Here is a 26,105-nt window from a genome sequence, read left to right as displayed (position 1 = left end):
CGCTTTTAGGAATGTGTCTGTGTTTGGCAGACTTGGCTGTTTTTTATATAAAACACTACAGTTTTTACTTTGTAAATGAAATGCTCTCTTGAATAAAGATGACATTGCAAAGCATGATATATGGCTCTGACATACAGTAAGTATACACTGAAAAAAAGATTCATTGAATTTAATAAATTTTTTAAGGTAAGTGGTTGCAATCAATTTATTTAAGCTACATTCAAACAAAAGTTTTATTTTTTATTTTACATTACTAATCTTTTTTGCTTAAATGTAGCTTAAATAAATTGATTGCAACCACTTACCTTAAATTTTTTTTTATTAAATTCAATGAATAATTTTTTTCAGTGTAAGAGGAAGAGGGGGGAACAGAGGTTTGAGATGTGCTCATGTAAGGGGTGTGACATCTCCACAGCTTTAATTTAATAATGAGATTGATACGGAAAGATAAATCTGAGCATATCACAAAATAGACACTTGCTGGATTTTATACACTCACTTCAGACTACACTGTAAAAAGTGTTTCTGTGCCTTAGTAGATTTTAAAAAAATTAATTGAGTAAACTGTATTAAAAAAAATTAATTCTTGTTTTTTTAATCAAAATATGAGTTAAAATAAAATAAAAATTGGAATAAATTGATTAATTCTAAATGAGCACATTATTGAGTAAATTCAACTTAATTTTATTATCTATAATCGATTTAAATTTGTAAGAAATAAATTAACGTATTAATTTTGTGTTAAAACTACATGAATTATTTGAGTAAACACAACTAACTAGGCAGTGGACTTGCCGTTCCCACCATGCTTTGCATGGGACTGCATTTGGAGAGTGAAATTTGAATTGAAACTTTTTTTGTTTTGTTTTTAACTAAAAAGAAAGACTTGTTAGTGTTTAATGTTCATTTATCTTCGATATTTGGAAGAGTTTCTGTTTCTTCTTTGAGTTTTGTAGTTACCATTGTTCAGAAGACTGGTGCTTGTGCATAGACTGCATAGTATGTCGCGCTTTACAGCTGCCCAAAACGAAACTGAGTGGGTGTGTTGTTTAAATAAACGTTTCTAGCCCTCATCTGACGGCATAAAAAACAACAACTAACCATAAATACGCTACCTGTACCAAGAAAAGAAGGTTTATCTAACTGAGTAATACTAGCACAATTAGTTAACTCAACTCAATTTTATTGCATTCATTTTAAGTAATGTTAGTGTGTTCAATATACTTAAAAAAAGGTTGAAAGTTGACTCAACCTAAAACTTCCCATGCAGTCACTTGCCTCACTTTTTATAAGTTAGATCTAGGTATTACTTTTTACAGTGTAGGCATGGGCCGGTATGAGATTTTGGCAGTATGATAACCCCCTTAAGCAAAAATACCACGGTTTCACGGTGTTGCAGTATGTTCACTGTGCTAATCCAGGCCTTCCTGAGTTATAATATATATATATTTTTTAATTATAAAAATTATAAAAGTAAAATATAATGTAATATTAAATGTAAACATCAAATCAATTACATGACATCTAGTGGTGAGGTTGCGAATTGCAATCAATGGCTCAGTCCACTGCTCACCCCTTGCTTTTGAAACACATAGAGAACCTACGGTAGCCGCCACCGGACAAACATGTCATTGTTGGAGACAACTTAATAAAAAAGTTTGTCCGTTAAGGGCTTTTGTAGAAACATGCCTGCACAAAATGGCGGCTTCCATGTAAGGGGACCCGCAGTGTATGTAGATAAAACGTCTCCTTCTAAGGCAATAAACACATAACGGTTCATTATGTAAGGTCTTTATACACCCCTGATAATTTAGTTTTGTATATTATTTTGCATCTGTCAAAAAATATCCTTCTAAAAATTACACACTGCACCTTTAAATCTTTAATACTTCTAAATAAATTATAAACGTAACGTGATGAAAACACTATAAGAAACACAGAGGAATCAGACTAAGAAATCTTCTCTAATTATTTTCTATTCTAATTATTCAGATTTCAAGATGATTTCATCACTCCAGTCTGTTCGTTTAAAGGCTTATTGCAACCATAAACACCTACGTTTATCTTCAAATGGTGTCTTCGACGACGGTATTCTATAAAAATGAAGGCCATCTTTTTTTGGCATTCCTATTTTGACACTTAACAGCACAACAAGAAATTCTCTATTGAGTTATAATGTTCGTTTCACTCGTGTTCAATTCATTTCCACTGTTTTTCTACCACCACATTGCGTGCGCAGCTTGCAGTGACGCAACTCTGACGTCTACTCGCAAAAGGTCTATAAAGTCCGTGAGCCCCATTCACTTCCATAGTAGAAAAAAAATACTATAAAACTCTCAACTAAAAATAACAGATCTTAAAATATGCCACTGTCATTGATTGTCTCAGGATACACAGCAGTAACTTCTTTTTACTAAGGCATGTTTATAAAAAATGCTTACCTTGTCCTGACTTAACCTAGACCTTGTCTGTAAAACCAGGCCATACAGTGATACGTCTATGATAACCAATTCATAACTGTGAAAACCGTGTTCCTGTAACTCAATGGGCAGTCATCAATGCAAAGGTCATCCTTTCGATCCACAAGGAACACACATACTGATTAAAATGCACAGCTTGGATGCACTGTCGCTTTAGATAAAAGTGTAACTTTACATATGCGACTTGTTTAAATACAGCCTACTTATACACACACAGTCATTTGCTTTTACACTGCCATCGCCAGCTCACAATTATCCTCTTATTATACTCGATCCAGACAGCACATCGGAACTCAGATCAGCAGTGGTTTAATAATACAGAAAACAACCACAACATATCATTACTGAAGATGTACTTCTGTGCTCTGTGATGCTTTGATACTCCTTTGTGGTGCAAACCCATCAAATAGTGTTATGAAAAATGCCCACGGTGTAATATAAAAAAGAGGTACCTTCAAAAGAAACTGAAGATCCATCATTCTCAATTATATTCCAGCAAACGATGCTCCTTGAACAGTTGAGCGTCTTTAATGCCACAGTCAATGCCTGCATGCCGGTGAATTGTGAGTCACAACATTGTGGATTCAACATTCCCACGTAACAATAGCTTATATCTCTGCTAATGCACGTGCAGACTAATGCAAAGCACTTAAAAAAGTCTTATGGGTTTTTACCAGTAACAATCAGACTACATTGTATTAATATTTATGCAATGATGGTTAAATGCATCATGTGCTTCCTATGTTGCATTGATTTCTTCTCAGGAATGAATATTACATACCTGTGTCTCCATCTTCTACGGTGGTCTGGTCAACATCATACCTGCATGTTTCTGTCTGGTCTTGGTTCAGTTATAGGTCATTATTATGTTTTTCCAAACATGGAAATCAGACATTTAAACTGAACACAAAACTGTATGTGCTTTTCAATTTTAATGAAATTAAATCATACGAACACAAATATATACAAACATGTAAATGAGCAGAAGTGTAGAGAGTAAATACAAAAGATTTAAGAGTCTAGGTCAGGAGGTCACTGTGGATCTTCTTCAGGATATTTGTCAGATAGTTCTTGTCCGGTTTGACAGACGATACGATGTCTTCTATTTGACCCAACCTAAACAAAGTAAAACATGTAAGCAAAGCATCCAATAATAATACACTAAGGGTTAGGACAGGACCAAAATTCACAGGCTATTCCAGAGATGGGAGTGTGTTTAGTGTTTTGGGCATTGCAGATCACAATCTGCTCTGGATACGCATGCTTGTGATGTTCAGTAATCGTTTTAAATGTTGAGTAAAATTTCAAACATGTAATTGATTAATTTAATTTTATCTAATCAAAATCAATGGCCGATTGGAAAAAGATTACAAACACAGAGGACCTCTGAGAAGCACGAGGTCCCCCTATAAAACTAATTTCATCCAAATTGGGCTTTAAAGAGGACTCAAGAGTGAACACCATAGATATGTATAATAAAGGCTAGATGTCTCACACACGCTGCTGGCCAATGCAGGTCAACGTCAGACAGCTCGCTCACTCGTAGAATTGAGTTTTTATGGTGCAGGTACTTTTAAATGATCATAACTTTCTCAATTTTCTACCGGTTTCAAACGGCTTGCTTTGTTATAAACATCAGAGAGAAAACCATACAGAAATATAGCCACATTGATAACGTTTGTAGTAACCAAACCGTTTGAAAATCGGTAGAAAATTGATCAAGTTATGGTCATTTAAAAGTACATGCACCATTAAAACGCAATGCTACGAGTGAGTGAGCTGACTAAGACAAGATGGCCGCCAGGTGATGACGTTAGACACATTTAGCCTTTGTTATACATATCTATGGTAAACACACCCTAGGATTCATTAAAACCTTCACCTGCTATAAGTATTGCAGCCTGCCCTTTGAGAATCACCCGAATAAAGGTATGTAAATTGCTTTGTGGTGGAGAGATGATGTTTTGTGATAAAGCCACAAATAAACACGTTTTCTATCAAAAAGATTAAATTCCAATTATTGGGAATTTACTACCTTATACTTGACTTAATTAAAAAAAATAAACAAATCACAGCACACCACTTCTCATCATTTCTTATCAACAATCGTGGTATTGTTAACCAAGTATTTAAACACAAACTCTTTGTGACACTGAAAGTGTTGACTTATTTCAAACCTGGTGTTTCCAATGTGATTTCTGAAGTCCTGAATTTGTAGTGGTCCAAAGGGGTAGTCAGGGGTGACCATCAGACTTAACTCAAACTTTTCAAACGCTTTCAGACTTGAGAAGATGATTTGAACTCTGAAATTAAACAAAGTACTTTCAATTTCATTCATAAAGTCATCTTTACAAGATACATTGAAACAAATGGCAATGGATTAGGAAAATGTCACAATCATACTGCGCAGTCTACACAAACTACACAAGACCGCAGTTCGACATGTCAAGAGCATATGAGCTATCTGCTTTCATTTAGAAAGTCAGGACGAGGCTTAAAGGGATAGTTCATCCAAAAATGAAAATAATGTCATTAATAACTCACCCTCATGTCGTTCCAAACTCGTAAGACCTCCGTTCATCTTCGGAACACAGTTTAAGATGTTTTAGATTTAGTCTTAGAGCTTGTTGACCCTTCATTGAAAATCTACTTACGGTATACTGTCCATGTCCAGAAAGGCAATAAAAACATCATCAAAGTAGTCCATGTGACATCAGTGGGTCAGTTAGAATGTGTTGAAGCATCCAAAATACATTTTGGTTCAAAAATAACTATTCAGCATTGTCTTCTCTTCCGCGTCAGTTGTGAAGGGCATGCGCGAGACTAAAGTGCGCCCCAGCTGTTTTTTTTTGTGCAACCAGGCTTTGTTTACAGTCTGAGGCAGACGCACGCTGTAAGTTTGAAAAAAAAAATCTTCGCAAACATGTCTGAGGACAATACGTCATCCAAGTCAATGCAGTCCCGTGACTTTAGTCTCGCACATGCGCTTCACAACAGACGAGGAAGAGAAGACGATGCTGAATAAAGTCGTAATTATTGTTATTTTTGGACCAAAATGTATTTTCAGTGCTTCAACACATTCTAACTGACCCACTGATGTCACATGGACTACTTTGATGATGTTTTTATTACCTTTCTGGACATTGACAGTATACCGTAAGTAGATTTTCAATGAAGGGTCAACAAGCTCTCGAACTAAATATAAAACATCTTAAACTGTGTTTACGAAGATGAACGGAGGTCTTACGAGTTTGGAACAACATGAGAATGAGTCATTAATGACTTTATTTTTTTTTTTTTTTGGGTGAACTATCCCTTTAACACTACAATACACATTTTGTAATCAATGAATACTAAAAATGAGTAAATGTCTGTTGACATACTTTGTGTCCACACAAGTGATCTGTCGAATGCAAAGCCTCAGTCCTCCCCACTTCTTCAGCCGATGGATCTCCTCACCCAAGAGTCTAAGACGTCCCACCACCAAACTGACATCATGAAGTAGCTGTTAAGAAACCATCAAAAAACACTCATATAGTTGTTATGTATTTGGGGGGGGGGGGTCTAATGGTACTTCGTCAGCAAATTTTGGAACTTTTTTTCCGACTACTGAATTTGTTGCGTAAGCAGTGCAGGAAGTACAGTGGAGGTCCTTATATGGGCACTTCACCCGGAATAGCGCACACACACACACCAACCAAGAGCTGAAACAAAATCAGCTTCACCAGAAAAGTGTTTTTTGTTTGTGAGGGAAATTTGGAAAAAAGAATCCCATCCTTATGAGAACAATGGATGTAGTTTGTTTATCTTTCGTAGAAGCAGAGTTGTGCGTGCTGTGTTAAAACAGAGGATTTTGTTAAAACAGGGCGGTCCCAACCGTGTCATGATGAGTCACAGGCGGTAAGTAAAACTTTAATAAACTAAAACTTTATTAAAATGTTTGAGTTTTGTTGGCAATCGGCACATAGTAAATCAAAGATAGTGTGCTAATGTTTTGTGTGTGTTGCCTGCTCGTGAGTCGTGACTCGCCCCGCCCGCGGTACACCTCCAGGAGTTTGGCTTTTTTCATAAAGTAGCGATACAACTGATTTAACTTTTATAAATCTGATAAAACTAAAGTCTCTTCGTAGATATGAAGGATCAGTGCTACTTTATAGGGACTCAAGAATTAATATGAGATTAGCAGAAACAGTGTGTGTTATTTGAGCTTTAATCTGACAGATCAAATAGCACAGATTGTGTGGTGCAGACACAGAGTTAACCAAATAACAACATTTGGCATTTGAGCAAACAGCGTATCCACGTATAAAAAGCATGTTATGATGCAATTTTAAATATATGTAACATTATGTAATTTGTTCTTGCATGTCACATGTTCTTACCTCTGGTATATGTCGGGTTGTGGGGTACTTTTGCATCCATTGAGTTTGCGACTTCTCGTGCAGTGCGAGCAATTTGTGAACCATGCTTGCATGACACTCAGACTTATCCACTTCAGAAACAAAAGAAAGTCATGAATACATTAAAGTAAATACAATACAATCTATCTACAAAACTACAAAATCTACATATAGACGAGCGGCAAAAACTTCCGCATTGAATTCGATAACAACAGAATCGAGTTCTTTTAGAGCAGAGGTGCCCAAAGTTGGCCTGCAATGACCTTTAATTTGGCCCGCCATGCCAATTTTTTATGTACATGCATACTAGAAAGTGTATAGCATGCACCATGAACTAAATGAACTTGGGTACTATAGTGCTAATAATGGAGAGGCCGAGGCACACAGACAAAAGGAAATTTAAAAATGATTGGCAAAATGATTTCTTTTATACAACAATTACCTATCAGGGTTTCCCGCAGAAAATTTGTTAGTTAAGGTGGTAGGGTTGTGCGGGTGGGCGGGGCATGACAATCAAAGGGGCGGGGCGTACACGTCAACAATTTTTTTTGAAGAAACTATGACAGAAAATGAACACATACTAGATTATTAATGAATTAAATGTTTTATCAACTGGCTAGTTATCCTCCAGACATGACGGACCACGTCTTATCTCATTTCGGCCATGTGGCGCACATGCACGCTCGGAGTGTGAAGTGCGTCCGTGCTATTCTCAGAGATGCACTTGACGGCCTTTTGTGCAGCCAAATTTTTTTTGGACAATCTAGTTAAGGTGGTAGGGTTTCCCAGCTTAGGTGGGCCGCCCGAACTGAAAAGTGCTGTGGGAAACCCTGTCTATGAAAATAAAACTGCATTGGTTATGCATAAATAGGGTAATGTTTTCTTATTTATTTTTTAAATATTAAAAAATTATAAATTAGGAGAATCAGGGCAACTTTAATATAACACAGCAACATTTACTTTCGGCACACGGCCCTCAGACAGGTTTGATTTTGGGCACCTTGGTAGGAAAAGTTTGGGCAGTAATTTATTTCTCATACCAAGCAAAATAAATAATAAGTAAATTACCTATTCAAATCATAGCTAAAGCGTATGAACTACTATACTGAGCTACTGATGTTACTGTGTAAACTTAATGTACACAATGTACTACAAATCCTTGAATTGTTGCCCGGATGCCAAACTTCTTTTCGCACAGCAGTGATTCATACTCATCACCTCACATTGTCTTTAGTAAAAAACTAATTTTTTCAAGAAGATATTTGTTTCAGGGGTCAGATTAGCCACTAGCCAAATCGATAAAAAAAAAAAACAGACCGGAGGTTAACTTTGAGCCAGATGCATAACTGTGAGAACGCACGTGTCCGATGAAACATCTAAAATACCAAAATATAAAAGGCAAGGCAAGTTTATTTATATACCACATTTTATTAAAATAGTTAATTAGTTTATTTAGTAATTAAAAGTGCGTTAAATGGAAATGATTTACAAGAGACAAATAATAATAAAATATATAATATTATAATGTGATCTTAAATACGGGATACTTTATATTCAGACAATTGCTATCACAAAATAAACACAGAGAGTGATGCATACGACTAAATAACTGGTGCACTGATGCATATTTTTGGCTTTAATATTTGTATTAAGCTGTAACTGTTGTATAAAAGCAATAAGGTACTGGAGGCTAGTGCTGTATCGTGAATAAATCACAGCTGAAGTAGTTGCATTGACTAGTGCTTAACAACGCCATTCAGTCGTGACTTATCCCACGATAAGGCCCAGCCTCTAGTATCTTACTGCTTACATACATTACGAAAATACAGAAGTGTTGAAAAATGCAGCGACCTTCCTTATAGCAAAATAGGAAAAAATAAAAACACACACTTACCATTTAGCTGGAAACTAAGGGACACATCCATATTCTGCTCTACACCCTCAGTCATCCATTCATTCCCTGATAGATGAGATTGTTTTAGGCTACTTGCAAATGTGATTACAATGAAAATAATTTAGAGTAATTGTAAAACTGTAATGAACTCACCAGCAGGTGTCTGTAGCTTCACCTGCAGGTGCACGGTGTTGTGAAGGAAAGTAAACAAAGCTCCCCTTTCATCCGTCTTCTCCAGACGCCACTCATTCAAACTGAAAGACAAAATGAGATTTGATATTAAACACAACAAAAAATTTAAAAGGCTTGATTCAAGAATAAACAAAGCAACCTTTTATAAAACAAGACGTGTTATAAACAAGATTAGTATTGAATTAGTATTGAAGAGCTGGTTAGGACAAACGTATTGATCATAATGAAAGTGTTTTAGATTTGTGAGCTGGACCACAAACCAGTCATGAGGGTCTTTTTTTAATTAAGATTTATACATCATTTAAAAGCAAAATAAGCTTTCCATTGATGTATGGTTTGTTAGAATAGGACAATATTTAGCTGAGATACAACTATTTTAAAATCTGAAACCAGAGGGTGCAAATAATTTAAGAAAATCACCTTTAAAGTTGTTCAGATGAAGTCTTTAGCAACACATATTACTAATAATTAGGGCTGCACGGTTTGGGTAATTTTTCCCACTGCGATTATTGATGCTAATATTGCGATGTGCGATTATACTAAATGGTATCATGTGTCAACTTGATGGGTTTTAAGGAAAATCCACACACAGTTTAGCTAAAATGTGTATTTGTAAAACTAGAAATGTTTTCGTATTGCCACGTGATGTAGCAACTGCTCAGTGTCAGTAATCCTAAATCCAAAATACCGCCATACAACAGAAATAGAGTTTTTTTTAGCTACCAGATCACTGTCAACCTCCTCTGCATCCATCTTCGCTCTGGTATAAGTGACGCACACCACACACGTGCATGCCACACGTGCACTGCCTTTTTTGTTCGTTTTTCTTTCTTTTTTTAAACAGCAAGGAAAATCATCAAACTGTTATCAGAAACTTTGTGTTAACAAGTCCACAGATTTATTTATTTAATATAATTGCAACATTTTGCTGTCATATAATCGCACAGGCTGACATCGCGATTGCGATGCGATTAATTGTGCAGCACTACTACTAATATTTTTTTTATATATCTACAGTAAAAAAATATAAAATATCTTTTACTTAATATCCTAAAGATTTGTTGCAAAAAAATATAAAATATTCTTTACTTAATATCCTAAAGATTTGTTGCAAAAAAATAAATAAAATCAACGATGTATTGTTGGCTATTGCTACAAATATAGAGGCACGTGCGTTGTTGGGGTTACGCGCTTGAACCGAAGTGAACTTCCGTTCTGTATTTATTTATCGATCTGGCTAGTCACTAAACTTGGGGGCATTCCAGAAAGCAGGGTTAAAGGAATAGTCTACTCATTTTCAATATTAAAATATGTTATTACCTTAACTAAGAATTGTCGATACATCCCTCTATCATCTGTGTGCGTGCACGTAAGAGCTGGAGCGCGCTGCGACGCTTCGATAGCATTTAGCTTAGCCCCATTCATTCAATGGTACCATTTAGATATAAAGTTAGAAGTGACCAAACACATCATCGTTTTTCCTATTTAAGACGAGTAGTTATACGAGCAAGTTTGGTGGTACAAAATAAAACGTAGCGCTTTTCTAACTACTCGTCTTAAATAGGAAAAACGTTGATGTGTTTTGTCACTTCTAACTTTATCTCTAAATGGTACCATTGAATGAATGGGGCTAAGCTAAATGCTATCGAAGCGTCGCAGCGCGCTCCAGCGCTTACGTGCACGCACACAGATGATAGAGGGATGTATCAACAATTCTTAGTTAAGGTAATAACATATTTTAATATTGAAAATGAGTAGACTATTCCTTTAACATACCATCAGCGAAACCCTGAAGTTTCTGTTGATTAACCCAAAACCTGCTTACCCTGATCATGTCGGTTCCAAAACACCTGATAGGACTTTGTTCAATCAACATCCTACTGGTAACCTAGAGTTAATGCGTGCACACGGGGAATACATGAAGTAGGCATGGGCAGGTTTGAGATTCTGGAGGTATGATAACATTAACAGGGTTTCTGCAGGGTTTAGTCAGTCAAATTTAAGACTTTTTAAGACCTTTTTATGACCATTGTGATTTAAGTTTATGACCTGGTTTCGCTGCAAACTGCGTGCAGCCAATTGGCGTATGAAACATCATCACGTAGCATAATGGCACAATGTTAATGGGAAATGTAGGAAGTAATGCCAGAGGGATAAATGACCAAGAACGAGCTTTATGTATCATGGATGCAATGCCTCATGCATCACCGGCCAAACTGGCTAGTAGTACTCTTTCCCCGCCATTGACGAGATATCTCGTCAATCAAGAGAAAACACTTCCCCGCCAATGACGAGTATTTCCGTCTTACCGCAATACCGCTATTATCCACTAGGTGGCACAACTTTTTAAAACCGGAAGTATTGCCCTATAGCAAGCTGCTGCATGTCCGTGTCTGTTTTAAAGATCGCTCTGAATGGGAACTCTATGAAAAGTCCGTCACAAAAATGGAATTATCTCTGCTTTTTGCTCAAAATGTGGTGTTTTTGCAGAAACCTACCCATATTCAAAAGCTGATTACAAAAGATCTACTGAAGGTAGGATGACATTTTTTTTGTTTGAAAGCAGAGGATCTGTTCTTTCATTTGGTATATTGTATGTTTATATATTTGAAGAAGAACATTTTCTGGAAGGCATTAAACTTTTGTGAAAATCATGAAAAACGCTGGCGCTGGCTGGCAACTTTTTTTAAAAACGATGGCGGTGAAAGAGTTAACACCCGCCAAAATGAATTTCAACCCGCATTTGGCGGGTGTTAATTTAGAAGCCTGTTTCTTACACAGTGTGCAATAGGCTTGATATCGATTGTTTGCTACGGGTTTGAGCCAACTACTAAACGCACTGTCTATGAGCCATAGCTCGTTAAATGTACACTTTCCCATTGTGATAGACCTGGAGATTTCAGTTAAACTAAGCTGACCCTCGAGAGTTCGGATTTCGCGCAGGACCACGGGTTTCTGAAGTACTTATGACAAGTCTGTTTGCTGCACTGCCGCATGGACCTTTTAGTCCTGGAACGCTGTGATTATCCCACCCAGATTCCTCAGACAGAACTACAACAGGCAAAACGAGTGAATGCCGCCGCCAGCGCATTTTTGTGGGGAAAGGTAACAATGAATGAACGAGTATATAAATTTAAGACGTGGCTAAATGTAATTTATGACCTTGTATGGAAAATCCGGATGTTTTTATGACTTTTTATGGCCTAAAATTTGCATTATTATATTTAGGACATTTTATGACTTTTTATGACTCCGCGGAAACCCTGATTAATCAAAAATAACACACAGTTTCACAGTGTTGCGGTATTTGCATTGCAACACTAAAAAAAAAATATTTTCAAATGTTTGTGTGTACACAAACAACTATTTTTCAACTGGACACAATACATTTTATTTTTAAAGGGACATTTCACAAGACTTTAAGATGTCAAATAAATCTTTGGTCTCCCCAAAGTATGTATGTGAAGTTTTATTTCAAAATACCATATAGATAGTTTATTATAACATGTTTTTTAACCTAAGGAGTGTTTTTGGGTGTGTCCTTTTAAATGCAAATGAGCTGATCTCTGCACTAATGTCAACGCTGTGGTTGGATAGTGCAGATTAAGGGTCGGTATTATCCCCTTCTGACATCACAAGGGAGCAAAATTTGAATGATTTTATTTTCACATGCTTGCAGAGAACGGTTTACAAAACCAAGTTACTGGGTTGATCTTTTTCACATTTTCTAAGCACTGGGGACCCAATTATAGCACTTAAACATGAAAAAAGTCAGATCTTCATGATATGTACCCTTTAAGCAAAATAAAGCATGTATGCCAGGTAAAAATAAAGCCTTTAAATTATAATATACATATAGTAATATATATTAAATGTAAACATCAAATGAATTACATAACTTAATGATTTAATAAATTGTTTGTAAACACAGCTCATACACTGGAAACGGTATCACAGAAAATGTTTGTGGTTTTGAAACCTTGACTCTTTAAAACATCGGTATACCTTGAAACTGGCCCATGCCTGAACATGAAGACATTTTCAATTTCAAACATACGTGGGTATGCCACATAACCAGCTTTCTAGAACACCCCCCTGATCTCTGAAACAAATACCTTGTCGACAATAAAATGTTTTGGTTTGCTAAAGACAAGGAGAGACGGCGAGAATGGATCAAAACTGTGCGGCGCGGTTTGGCAGTCAGGCAAGAATTCGAGGACCTGTAGCTAAAATTGAGCTAACGTTACTGTGTAAAATGAATGTATGCAGTGTAATAGCTGATACACGTTAGATATGATATATGAACGAAAGTAATTTACTTGTTAATTCCCTTGTTATCAGAAATAAACTACGGTAAAAGGACTCTGTTGTTATTGATCCTACATGGAAATCATGAAGTCTCGTTTAGTCCACCAAAGCTGTTTGTTTATGTAGTTGCTGCTGAAAACGTCTATACCCGTGCAACTTATGACTGGTTTTATGATCCAGGGACACGTTTGTCATTGTTACTTGTGCTGTAGACAGTGTGCAGGAGTTCAGCTAGAATTCAACAAAGTGGAAAAATAACCTGTTCAAAGTTGCGAGATGACTCTTAAAACCACTGCATTCCTCTCGAAGCTTCTCCTCTTGGCCCTCTAAGGTCCTCTGCTGAATCTGTAGCTGATCAATTTCACTGGAAGTTTCACAATTATTTTAAATTAGCCTATTGGCAGTTACTCACCCAAAGATTTAGTATTTTGCAAAACAAACAAAAACAGCACAAATCTTTAAAGGCGGGGTGGTGCATGATTTTTGAAAAGGGAGTCGGGCTGACTACCAAAACAAACTTGTAGCCAATCAGCAGTAAGGGGCGTGTCTACTAACCGACATTGTTGCCTGGATGGCGTATGTGTGGGGCAAAAAAAGTCCAGATTCTATTGGGGTAGGGGTGTGATTGTTTAGGTGATTTCAAATGTCAACATTGACTTTCAGAGATCATGCACCCCACCTTTAATATTCCACAAACTGGCATACCTCTCTGTCTCATTCAATGCTGAATTTAGCTTGTGTAAATCTGTTTAGAAAAGAAAACAGAAATTGCAAAACATTACATTTTCCTTTAATCATTTACAGTGGATATAAAAAGTCTACACACCCCTGTTAAAATTGCAGGTTTTTGTGATTTAAAAAATGAAAACAAGATGAATCATTTTGAAACCTGTTCCAACTTAATTCCGTACTTCCAACCTATATATTAAAGCTAATAACAATAAGAAAACTTTGGTGGTGAAAAAATGGCAAGTAAAGTTGTACAATAACCAGGTTGCATAAGCATGCCCACCCTTAAACTAAAACTTAGTTTAGGCACCTTTAGATTTTATCACAGCATTCAATCTTAATGGGAATGTGTCAATCAATTTCACACTTTTTAATTTGCAATATTTTGCCAGTTCTCCTTTCTAAAGCATTTTAAATCTGTCAAATTGGTTGGGTGTCTCCTGTGCACAGCCCTCTTCAGATCACCCCATAGATTTTGGATGGGATTTAGATCCGGACTCTTGCTGGGCCATTCCAAAACCTTGATATTGATTTGGTGAAGTAATTCCTTTGTTGATTAGATGTGTGCTTTCTGTCATTGTCATGCTGTGAGGTGAAATTTCTCTTCATTTTAAGTGTTTTGGCAGAAGCCTTTAGGTTTTGGGCCAAAATTGACGGGTATTTGGAGCTATTCATTATTCTATACACCCTGATTAAAACCCCAGTTCCAGCTGAAGAAAAGCAGCCACAAAGTATGATGCTGTCACCTTCATGCTTTACTCTGGGCATGGTGTTCATTTGGTGATGTGATGTGGGTTTTATTGCACCAAATATATATTTTGGTATAACGGCCCAAGTTCAACTTTAAGTAATGTAGTTAAAATTAAAGAGACATTACCATCTTCCTTTGCTTTTAAGGCTGGTCTGGTTTGGTTAGAGTTGTGATGGTTTTCACTAATCATAGCATCTACAGCTGCAAGTTCTGGTTTAGAAAAACAAAACCAAGGGGTTACTTATGTAGCACTTCATTATGTTTAAACCAAAAATTAAGTCTTCTGTACCTCTCTCTAAATCATTAATGCATCCATCCAGCTCATCGATCATTTCATCCGTCTCCTTAATTTTAGCCGTCAGTTGTTGTTTTGCATCCTAAATGTCATAAAATAAGAATATGTATGTCCATTCATCAGAACTTTAAAACACTTAATGCTTAGATGAGAAACAAGCAATACTTTATCTCTTATAATTTAGGTTTTTATATCAAATTTAATAATACGGTTGAAAATGCAAAGGCTTTTACCTGTGTTGTTTTTATAAGTTTGGAGTACAGAACTCCCTTCATTTCATGAGAAAGTGCTTTGCTTCTTTTTCCAAAGTAGACTCTCCGCGCTTTCAACTCGGAGCCAAAGTTTTTTAACTGAGGAAAATGAAGACGACTTAATCTTAAACATGAACCTCATTACATCTGACACCACTGAGGCTGTGGTTTGGCAGCACACGCTATGATCGCAATGATCCTTAACATAAGACGACGCAGGACTGGGTATAAAAAACAACATACCTGCTCTTTGGAGAGACTACATATCTCTTGAAAAAGGGCTTCGTTGATGCATCTCAGGGACTTTTCTTGTTCAGGGGTTCGTTCTTTAAGTCTATAAGGAATATAGTTTCACAAAATGTTTACATTTTTGAGAAGCAATCAAAGGTGAAGTGTGTCATCTCAATTTCATCTCGCAGAATCACTAACAAAATTCCAATCTGTATGTTTATGCCTCGTTTCAAGATAAGTGTTTTGCTTTTTCCCAGGATTTTTGTATAGTGAAATATAGTAGTATACTTTAATTGTATATATTTATATACAATTTCATGTCAATCTGTGATCATTTTGGCCACGAATTCTTGCAGAACGTGCAAATGACGATTCTCTGTCAACCACCTTTTGGTAGTGTACTATTGTGCTAGGTACTGTACGGAAGGGCTCTAAAAAAGTGGTATGGTACGTTGCGCTATTTTGGTACCACTGACAATGAAAACTGACATAATTGCGTACCATACTGTTGAGGCATAAGTGGACAATGACATCACTGTTTAAGTTTGGGGACTATCAACTTGCCGTTAGTAAACTAGTATAAACTATCACTGTTTGCTATTCTGTTTGGTGCTGCAAGCAATGCATAATTTGCACACTTCACCTTTAATTTGTGTCAAAAGACTTACACTAATTTAAATTCTACAGTGGTGTAGTGTCACACAGCATGATCAAAGCAAATCTGGTTCGTACCTTTCCACTATATCTGTAAGCTCTTTACAATCATGCTCATACACTATCTGCTTTGGGTGGTGTATGTATTTCTCCTTGAGCAAATCTTCCATGGTGCGAGTCTCTCCGGCTCTACGCTGCAAAGAGAAAACTTTGTCAAACCGATCAGATTAACACAATTGAAGTTTTATTAGTAAATGTCCTGGCTTTTCCAATCTTTATAATGGTAGTAAATGGTGCTTTTGATTTAAAGCCCAAAAAAGTCTTCACAGAAGTAATACACACGGTTTAAGCGGGTTAAAGGCCTTCTGAGGGCAATCAATGTGATTTTGTAAGAAAAAATATGAATATTTAAAACTTTACAAACTAAATAACCAGCTTCCGGTAATGACCAACTACGCTGAAACACATGAATGCACATCGGCAATTAAGTTTGTAAAGTTTTAAATATTGATATTTTTCTTACAAAATCGCATTGATTGCCCCCAAAAGGCCTTTTTTAACCCCCTGGAGCTGTGTGGATGGACATGGGCTTGAAATAAGAAGCACCATTTACTGCCATTATAAAACTTTAAACAGACAGGGAATTTTCTAATATAACTCTTGATTGGGTTTGTCTAAAAAATATAATCATATACATTGAGGATGGGTTGAGGGTGAGTAAATCATGGGGTCATTTAATTTTTTTGGTTGAAAATCCCTTTAAAGGTATCCCTTTAAAAGGGACACACTATGTTTTTTTGAAAATATGCTAATTTTCCAGCTCATCTAGAGTTAAACATTATAGTTTTACCATTTTGGAATCCATTCAGCTGATCTCCGGGTCTGGCGGTACCATTTTTAGCATAGCTTAGCATAATTCATTGAATCTGATTAGACCATTAGCATCGCACTAAAAAAATCAAACAGTTTCAATATTTTTCCTATTTAAAACTTGTTTGCAGTTACATCGTGTACTAAGACTGGCCGAAAATTAAAAGTTGCTGTAACATGGCTGCAAATGTATTCTTTGGAAAAATTCCATGACCTTTCCAGAACTTTATGGGTTTATTCATTGTCCAGCACTTTTCCAGTCCTGGAAAATTAAGTTTTAAAATTCCATAACTTTTCCAGGTTTTTCAGGACTTTACGAAAAACGGCAACTTTTAATTTTCCGTCGGACTTAGTACTCAATGTAACTACGAAAGAGTCAAGTTTTAAAAAGTAAAAATATCGAAACTCTTTGGTTATTTTTAGCACGATGCTAATGGTCTAAACAGATTCAATGGATTACGCTAAGCTATGCTAAAAGTGGTAGCGCCAGACCCAGAGATCAGCTGAATGGATTCCAAAAAGGTAAAAATTAAGTGTTTAACTCTAGGGGAGCTCCTAGAAAAATGAGCATATTTAAAAAAAATAGTGGAGTGACCAGCAGAAAGTCTGATTATTTACGAATGTCTGGAAGAGCACTTGGTCTGGATCTGTGGATGACGAAGTTGATACCAAAGTGGCTCAAGAACTCATTCACGGTGATGCTTCCATCCTCAAGTTTCTGGTGAAATAAACAAAAGGAGATAATTTGTGGTATTATTCATTGCCATATAGCAAAAAATGCTAAGTTACAATACATGCCGAGGTTTAAGACTTTACGCTTTTTTATCTCTAACACTGCATATGAACAATGCATAAACATAAAAACTTATATAATAATATTGTAAGTGTGTGCGAATGGTAGTACCTTGTTGAAATCAAATTCGTAATCCATTGTCCCATCTATATGAGAATCACACTGGGAGTATCTGAGAGCTGTAAAAGAGATGTTTATCATAAACATAGAAATTCTCAATTTGAGGTCATATTTGAATGCATCTAATAAGTTATAACACAAGCAACTCACTGGATTCAGAGACTCCTGTATCTTCTATCATCTTTGCACTGGGATTCTGAGCGACATGGCTTGTAAAATTACCTTCCCACTGTACACCACCTTCATGACAGTCAGGCCCCTAAAGAAACATGAATCCTAAACATTAGCATAATAATGCACATGAATGAAGCCCACGCGCAACACTTTATTACAGAAAAACCTCCAAGCATGTAGTAGGAAATGCCAAGCCAATGAATGATTAAGCAGAAAATTAGGAAAATTTTGTGCCTACCGTGTCAGAGATGCAGGCTTTCTTGGTACGTTCTGCTGTAACACTTGTTTCCTCCAGATACGGCCTTTTTAAACTTTGGCTCGTGTCCACGTTTAGTTCGAAGACATCGTCCTCTAAGGGCTCCACATTTTTAAGTGCATCCAAAAAATCAACTTGTTCATCTTCTTTGTGAATCGGCCAATTTTCAATACTTCCCGAAAAATCTTCCTCGCTGCTCATCTCAGGTAACTCCTCTTCATTGATGTTGGCTGATACGCAGCTGCTGTTCTGCTCGACATCCAAATGTTTCTCCAGTGGAAAATGTGGTAAACTGGGAGTGCTTATGGTTACGGTCTTGTTTGGAGTTACAGCCGCACTTCTCTTGGTAAGTTTCGGCACAATGCCACAGAATGAAATCCTCGATGAAAAAGGCTTCTTTTTGAGGCTGAAAGGTGTGGCCTTCTCACTTCCACGTTTAACGTTAGGTGTAACATTCAAACCTGGCTCTACGGACATGGCCGTTTCACATTGCTCTTTAGGGGAAACCTCTGGAAGGGAACATGAGGGCAAAGGTGCCGTTGCTCCCTTTATGAACTCTTCTTTGTTTATACGCCGTGACATATTTTGAAGCTCCGTCTGAAACTCGGCTAAACTCCTCCGCCTTGATTTTCTATGTTGTAGGTCTTCTTTAATGAAAGAGTCAGATGTTGAGGAAAGTTCTAGTTGGACTGAGTTTTCACTTTGTTCCTTCGTAGGCCAAATACCCTCCATTAATTTTTCCTCCGTTCTGATGCCAGAGAACTTCTCTTTATTTGCCACTTCAGTCTGGTTCAATCTAACACTGTCCTGTGTTTCAAAAGGCATTGTGATGACTTTTGTCACCTGCATGTCATCGTCTTCGCCAACAGACTCTGTGGTCATTATCCTGCTTGATCGTGCCATTTTGTCATTTTCATCCATTTTACTGAGGTTGGTATCCAGATCTGACTGCAGATTGAATGGGATATGGTTTGAGTGATGGGCATCTTGGTTAATACTCTTCGCAGCAATCTCATTTTGTTCTCCACTTGACCTAGATGTTGCACTTTCAATTTCTTTGATATTTGTGTCAGTGTCTGCCAATGTGTCAATCGCAATCGTATTGCAATTTGTAAACTCCATTCCATCATCTACACAGGGCACTGCTAGATCTGAAGTACTGGCCTGATGCAATCCTGATGCAGACCAATCCTGCATTTGACAACTTTGTGCTGTAGAAAATAAGTTTCCTTCAGTCTTCCTTTCCTCAACGGTAATATGACTCTTTAACATGATATTGCCAGTAAACGCTTGGGTCATTTCCATACAGTCAACATCAGGTCTGGAGGAAGCAATGTTCAGAGTGTTTCTTGATGTATCCAAAGGTTTGCACCTTTCGTAGTTTTCGGCCTCAAGCACAATGGTCTGACATCGTGTCATTTCCATTTCATCAGAGTTTGAGAAGTTATCGGCTTCAATATTTTCAGGATTGCAAAAGGACATCATACCTCTTCCTGTGGTCATCGACTTTCTTCTGGGCATAAATGCTTTTCTCTCGCTGACTGGTAATATTTGCACCTGAGTCATCTCCATGGGTACAGCCACCGTGATGGTTTGATTTGCTCTTCTTGTAGAGGTTGTATCGGCAGCACTTGCTAGCCAGGTGGGATTTGAGTCGATGTTAACAGTCGTGCATCCGGTCAGCTCCATTTCATCAGGACTTGGGGGAGCAATTCCAGCGAAGGTACTGGGTTCACCTGTCTTGTTCATAGAGTCACTTAGATTATGCTTTGAAGTTGGCAACAAAATACTTTGCTGTTTTACTTTCTTGGAGGTCGAATGGGGGTTCAGTACGATACGCCCAGTGAATGCTTGAGTCATGTCCATCCCATCGCTGCTTTTAGTTACCAAACTTCTTCGTAAGGTGTCTCCACTAAACTGTTTGGCCTCGAGGATGACAGTTTGGCACTGTGTCATCTCCATATCATCAATATTAGCAGTTTGATCTATCACCTCCACATTTCCAGTCAGATTAAAGGACCGTTTGCTTATTTTGGAAGATTGAAGCGACATTTTCTCCTTCTCACTGACTGTATATTCTTTGTCTTGAACCGACACTTCTAAAGCCTCTGTCATCTCCATGTCATCAGAATTAATATCTTGAGCTATTGAGAGATTGCCTGATTTATTTTGATTCATAAACTCTTCCTTTCTAACAATATTATCGGAGAAACTCTTCCTTGATTTGCTCAATGGTTGGTCTCCACTGAACTGCTCGGCTTCGAGAACGATCGTTTGGCATCGTGTCATCTCCATATCATCAGAATCGGCAGTTTGGGCAATGGGAAGATGGTAAGACTTGTTTATCTCTGCATTTTTTGTCAGATTAAAGTAAGACTTCTTGCTAATTTGGGAAAAACTGTCCTGAACAGACACTTCTAACGCTTCGGTCATCTCCATATCATCAGAATTAGTTGTTTGGGCCATTGAGAGATTGTTTCGATCCATTATCGTTTCATTACTAATCCCATTATTGGAAGACATCTTACTTGGTTTGTGAATTTGAAGCAGAGCTCTCTCCTTTATACTTGCTGCATGAGGAAAACTCTTCCTTGAGTTGCTCAATGGTTGGTCTCCACTGATTTGTTTGGCCTCGAGAACAATAGTTTGACATTGTGTCATCTCCATATCATCAGAATTAGTTGTTTGGGCTATTGAGAGATTGTTTCGATCCATTTTCGCTTCATTACTAATCCCATTATTTGAGGACATCTTACTTGGTTTGTGAATTTGAAACAGAGCTCTCTCATTTATACTTGCTGCATGAGGAAAACTCTTCCTTGAGTTGCTCAATGGTTGGTCTCCACTGATCTGTTTGGCCTCGAGAACAATCGTTTGACACCGTGTCATCTCCATATCATCAGAATTAACAGTCTGGGCTATGGAAAAATGGCCAGATTTGTTGTGATCCATTATCTCTCCACTTCCAAACACATTAATGGAGGTCTTCTTGCTTACGCTGGAAAACAGTGATTCATTTTTCATACGGGCTGTGTGCTCTTGTTCTTGAACGGGTACATCCAAAGCCTCAGTCATTTCCATTTCATCGGAATTAGCAGTTTGGACCATTGAGAAATTTGGTTCGTTACGACCCATCATCTCTCCATTTCCAAACACACTGAAGGAGGACATTTTGCTTGCTTTGGAAATAGGAGCTTCCTTTTTCATACTGACTGTATATTCATTTTCTCGACGGGATAGATCAAATGTCCCTGTCATGTCCATTGCATCGTCATTCTCTGAGAAATAATGGGATCTATTTTGATCTAGAGCAGTTTGGACATTGCTACTGATATTTCCTGTAAGCCTAACATTGATAGCAGCAGTCTGGCTTTGAGTGAGCTCCATGTCATCTTCGCGTGAAAACGCGATACTTGTATTATTTTCAGAAACAAAAGACAGAACAGGTTGATCGTTACTTTTGTTTTCGATCACAACAGTGTGACTTTTAGTCGTTTCCATATCATCGTCTTCAGAAAATGCAACACGGGAACGTCTACGCTGAAGTCCCTGTGGTAGTAGTTGTGGGTTACCCCTGCCAATGGAAGGCTGAACTTGCTTAATTAAAAATGGCGGCAACTGATTCTCCTTATCAATTTCTGATGTGCTTGTATTGGCTGAACAGATTAAACCGCCACGCTCTTTCTTTTGCACAGTATTTTTCACAGTGGGTAGCGATATGCTGGCGAGAAAAGCGTTGAAGTCTGAGTCCATGGCTGGATTTTTAGGCTCAACTTTTGTGTCACATGACAAACCCTTCTGACCGGCAACAACAATCTGACCCCCAGTTATCTTCTGAGTCACTTTGAGACCAAAATTTGGGTTCATCTCATCGTTTTCATAATCCTTATCAATCATGATTGTGTGACTGTGCGTCATATCCATGTATCCGGTATCTTCTCCAAGCAACATCGTCCTATCCACACAGTCATCTTGGAGGACAGGATCTGAGAAGAAATTTTCCTACAAGACACATAATAACCACAGTGTCAAAATAAGAGATTGTAAACTGACACACCCACCAAATGTGGCAAGTGGCAGCATATCATTGATTTAATCAAGGCAATCACAAACTGCAGCAACATAAAATGCAATATTAATTCAGTTTCAAGCATTAGATAGGTTGGTACTGACTTTGCTCAGATGTTGGGATACATAAAGAGGAGTGTTCAACAAAGTGTCCAGGCCTGAAAGAAGTAAACAGATTTGGTGATTCATTCTCTGTATGTGGGAATCATTTAAAGAAAGAAAACTCCCTTGCATGACATAAGCACAGTATTACAAGCTGCGAGCACAACAATGAGACAACATAAGTGCCCTTATTCAGATGTACTTTTTGTCCTAAAAAAAAAAAAATCTTACCTTTGATTTGATTTCCCTTGTCAACAAAATGCAGAATCCTTTTATTAGAGGACAACAGTTACAATCATATAATTATACAATTACATAGACATACAGAAACATCAAATAAGCAATATGGGCATTTTAATTCAAAATTATATGAAATAGTACAATCTATGACCTACTTTTCATCTTGTCTGTGTTCTCCTGTTCACAGAAAAAAAGGCAAAACACAATGAAATTCATAACAGCATAAAAATTCTTATATAGGCTGTGATATAACTAATAGCACAACCAACAAAGTATATGCAATATGTAAGAGATAATGTATAGGCAGCTGGTTGTTATCTCAAAAATAATCCCTGACAGTGTGATCAGGACCTGACGTAAAGCAGATGGTTTTGTATCAAACTAAAGGGGCTTATTTCGCTATAACAACTGGCAACCTGTACATTTTCTCGCTTATTACACGGCTATTTACCTCATAAGTAAGGTAAGGAATACTAAATATTGATTTTTCATTTTTAACGAATGCAAACCTTAAGCGAAGAAAACACGTTTACTTTTGTTTTTAAGATAAGACAAGATGTTCAAATGTCACAAACACGCTATTTGGTTTAATAATTTGTAAATATAATGTCATATATGTTATTAAATATTTATATTTAATTCTTGTGTAACATTAAACTATATCTGTCAACATGTGTTATTAGTTTTGAACGGTTGTTATCTGGGAATAACAAACCTGCAAACATTGTGACTGGCCAATCATAATCAAGCATTCCAACGAGCCGTGCAATAATATACCATATAGACGGTTTCATCGGACACACGTGCGGTGACGCGATACGCATCTGGTCAGAACTTTACTTTTCGCTTTCAGTTTTTTTTAATGGTCTGGCTAGTTGCTAAACTGAACTCTTGAACAAATACCTTGTCGAAAATAACAAGTTTTTTGTTTCCTAGGTAATCGATGTGTTGTTTATTTTGCTTGTTAAATAAATAAACTACATTTAAAGTACTTTCTTGTTATTTATTCCTAGCAGAGGCTAAAGCCGCTTGTTTATGTTGTTACTGCTAAAACCGCCTATAACTACCTGAGGAGTTACAAATAAATCTAGATAATCTAAAAAAAGAGAAACTTAATAACTAACTATATAAAGAAGTAAAATGCTTACCAACAGTTGTGTTTTGTGCGGTTGCCAGAACAGGAGATTCACCCTTTGCATCTCTGTGAAATTAAAAACATTGTCCATATATATATGCGTTTATATTTTCTATTATTTTTAGCAAACATTAGGCTGAGATCATTAAACTTACTTTGAAAAAACACGGACGTTTTTTGTAGCTGCAAAACTCACTCTCCGTGAATTCCTCTTCTTCTCAATAGGCTTCGTGATTTCCTCCTACGTGAATATGCACAGTAAAAGAAACTTTATTAGAGAAATAAAAAATAACAAAAACATAACATTGAAAGCACTGAGTCATGGTTTACCTGTTGCACCTCTTGTTCAGCTCCAGGTTCTCTCATAGATGTCCGAGAAACTTTTAAAATCTATTTGGGCACAATCAAAAAACACAATTTTACAGATTCATGACTCTGGAGAAATGTATTATTGCAACAGACTACTTAGAGCCTAAAGTGGAAAATAAAAGAAATACATACCGATGACAATCTTCTTGAAGATTTTCCTCCTTCATTTCTGTACAGGACAAAAGTGGAAAACATTTGGTAAAAACAAAATAGTACACAATGCATATGGGGAAAAAAAATCACCCATTTGTGTAAACTTAGACATTATTAATATATCTTGCATTATGTGACTGTTCCAACATTACCATAAGAGCTATGCATTTTGTATTGCAGGAGATAAACACTAATATAAAGTATAGTATCCAAGACTGACTTTAATATTAAAAATGGTTCTTGAAAATGCTGGAAATTCTGTGTATAACAATCTCAGCTTTCCACAGCTTGAAATGCAACAGCCAGACATTTATTATAATAAATGATGTGCTGGTGAAACTGTGCTACATCCAACATACCATAATGTGACAGAAGGTTAATGAAACCTGAATGCTGAATATTTAATACATTTTTTGACATACATATGAGAGAAATGGAAATATACTATTGTAGGCTTCACCATTAATTATGGCACGGTAATGGCATTACAGTTTGTGTAATGTTTTTTGCATTGTAATATATGAGTACAACAAATCTTGAACTGGGTCAGTAAAATATCAGCAGGAAATCTGCAAATGTAGATTCTGGTCTCATAAGACAGCAGACAAAGTCCTTATTGATTTATCAAAAAGTAGTTTATTTTCTGACAGCTCTTGCTTTATAGGATGTAACATATCATGGACAAGAAAAAAAGACTGAACTATTTATAAAAGATCAATGACTGTGTGACTGAATTACTCACCCAAAAATAATACAGATATTAGATGTCTAAAACTTTTAGCAAGTTGGCATGTCCTGAGATGTGAGATGGCAGACGATTTTAAACAGCACTTTAATGGTGTTAAACTTCATTATGTATTAAAAAACTATTAGTTTCATATGTATTAAAACAAACAGCTTCATACTAGTTGAGACAAACAACGAATAGCCTGAAACATTCATAAGCATGACACATCACCTGATCATATAAAAGAGAAAATATGTCTTATGTTAAATAGAAAATGTTAATGGACACGTTAACCGTCAACCACCCATCTTCCTACAAGATTATTAAGTTAACTACTGGATAAAGACGAACATTTAAATATCAACTTACCCTAAATTTAACTGCTCCATCTTCAATAACTCGCAACAGCTCTCCGGAAAAGCTATTTATACACAACAACAAAAAATACTTGCCTCAGTAACTCTTATTCAGGTAACTCAACTAATAATGTTATTATTAATCATAAGTTTATGCTAAAGTCAAAATACGAAGGATCCAAATCTAGGAATCTGACAGGCATCAGCGCATAACATCAACAACATGATAATGAAGGAAACAAACAGCTCTCGACATTTCAGTGACTTGAATATATACACACATATGAAGTAAGTTAAAGCCTGTCGGACTGCGATTAATATTTCGCATAATAAATAAACAATAAAGCGCAATACCTAAATGCAACTTCCCTCCATTCGCCGCTTGTTTTTTCCTTGTAAAATTTGAACCCAACCGCCGCGTGGCTTCTTCGCGCTCACAACGCGAGACAAAAACCCTCAGCGTCCTCTGCTGGAGAGGATGACGTATAAAACTATCGCAATATTATAAACAAAAACTTACAAATTGGTTTGAATTATCCATTTAAACTGTGTCTAAC

At 36.8% G+C, this 26,105-nt stretch overlaps 1 protein-coding gene across 1 annotated transcript; it reads right to left on the bottom strand.

Annotated features, from left to right (window-relative positions):
- Window positions 1-3,408: 3,408 nt before the first annotated feature.
- Window positions 3,409-26,026, bottom strand: knl1 (kinetochore scaffold 1). Its single transcript, XM_073866165.1, has 26 exons — window positions 25,903-26,026; window positions 25,562-25,613; window positions 24,445-24,481; window positions 24,274-24,333; window positions 24,099-24,184; window positions 23,957-24,009; window positions 22,964-22,985; window positions 22,800-22,837; window positions 22,572-22,624; window positions 18,381-22,400; window positions 18,119-18,227; window positions 17,960-18,027; window positions 17,675-17,773; window positions 16,264-16,379; window positions 15,544-15,634; window positions 15,283-15,399; window positions 15,044-15,131; window positions 14,881-14,964; window positions 13,980-14,019; window positions 13,534-13,638; window positions 8,928-9,028; window positions 8,775-8,840; window positions 6,863-6,972; window positions 5,864-5,985; window positions 4,658-4,783; window positions 3,409-3,596 (listed from the first exon to the last, which is right to left on the bottom strand). Exons 2-26 carry the CDS (start codon window positions 25,579-25,581, stop codon window positions 3,500-3,502), a joined length of 5,928 nt encoding a protein of 1,975 aa, XP_073722266.1. The 5' UTR covers window positions 25,582-25,613; window positions 25,903-26,026; the 3' UTR covers window positions 3,409-3,499.
- Between the last annotated feature and the right edge of the window lie 79 nt (window positions 26,027-26,105).

Source organism: Misgurnus anguillicaudatus, chromosome 3, assembly GCF_027580225.2.
Source record: "Misgurnus anguillicaudatus chromosome 3, ASM2758022v2, whole genome shotgun sequence".
Classification (NCBI taxonomy): domain Eukaryota; kingdom Metazoa; phylum Chordata; class Actinopteri; order Cypriniformes; family Cobitidae; genus Misgurnus; species Misgurnus anguillicaudatus.
This window is presented reverse-complemented; position numbering and strand designations above follow the sequence as displayed.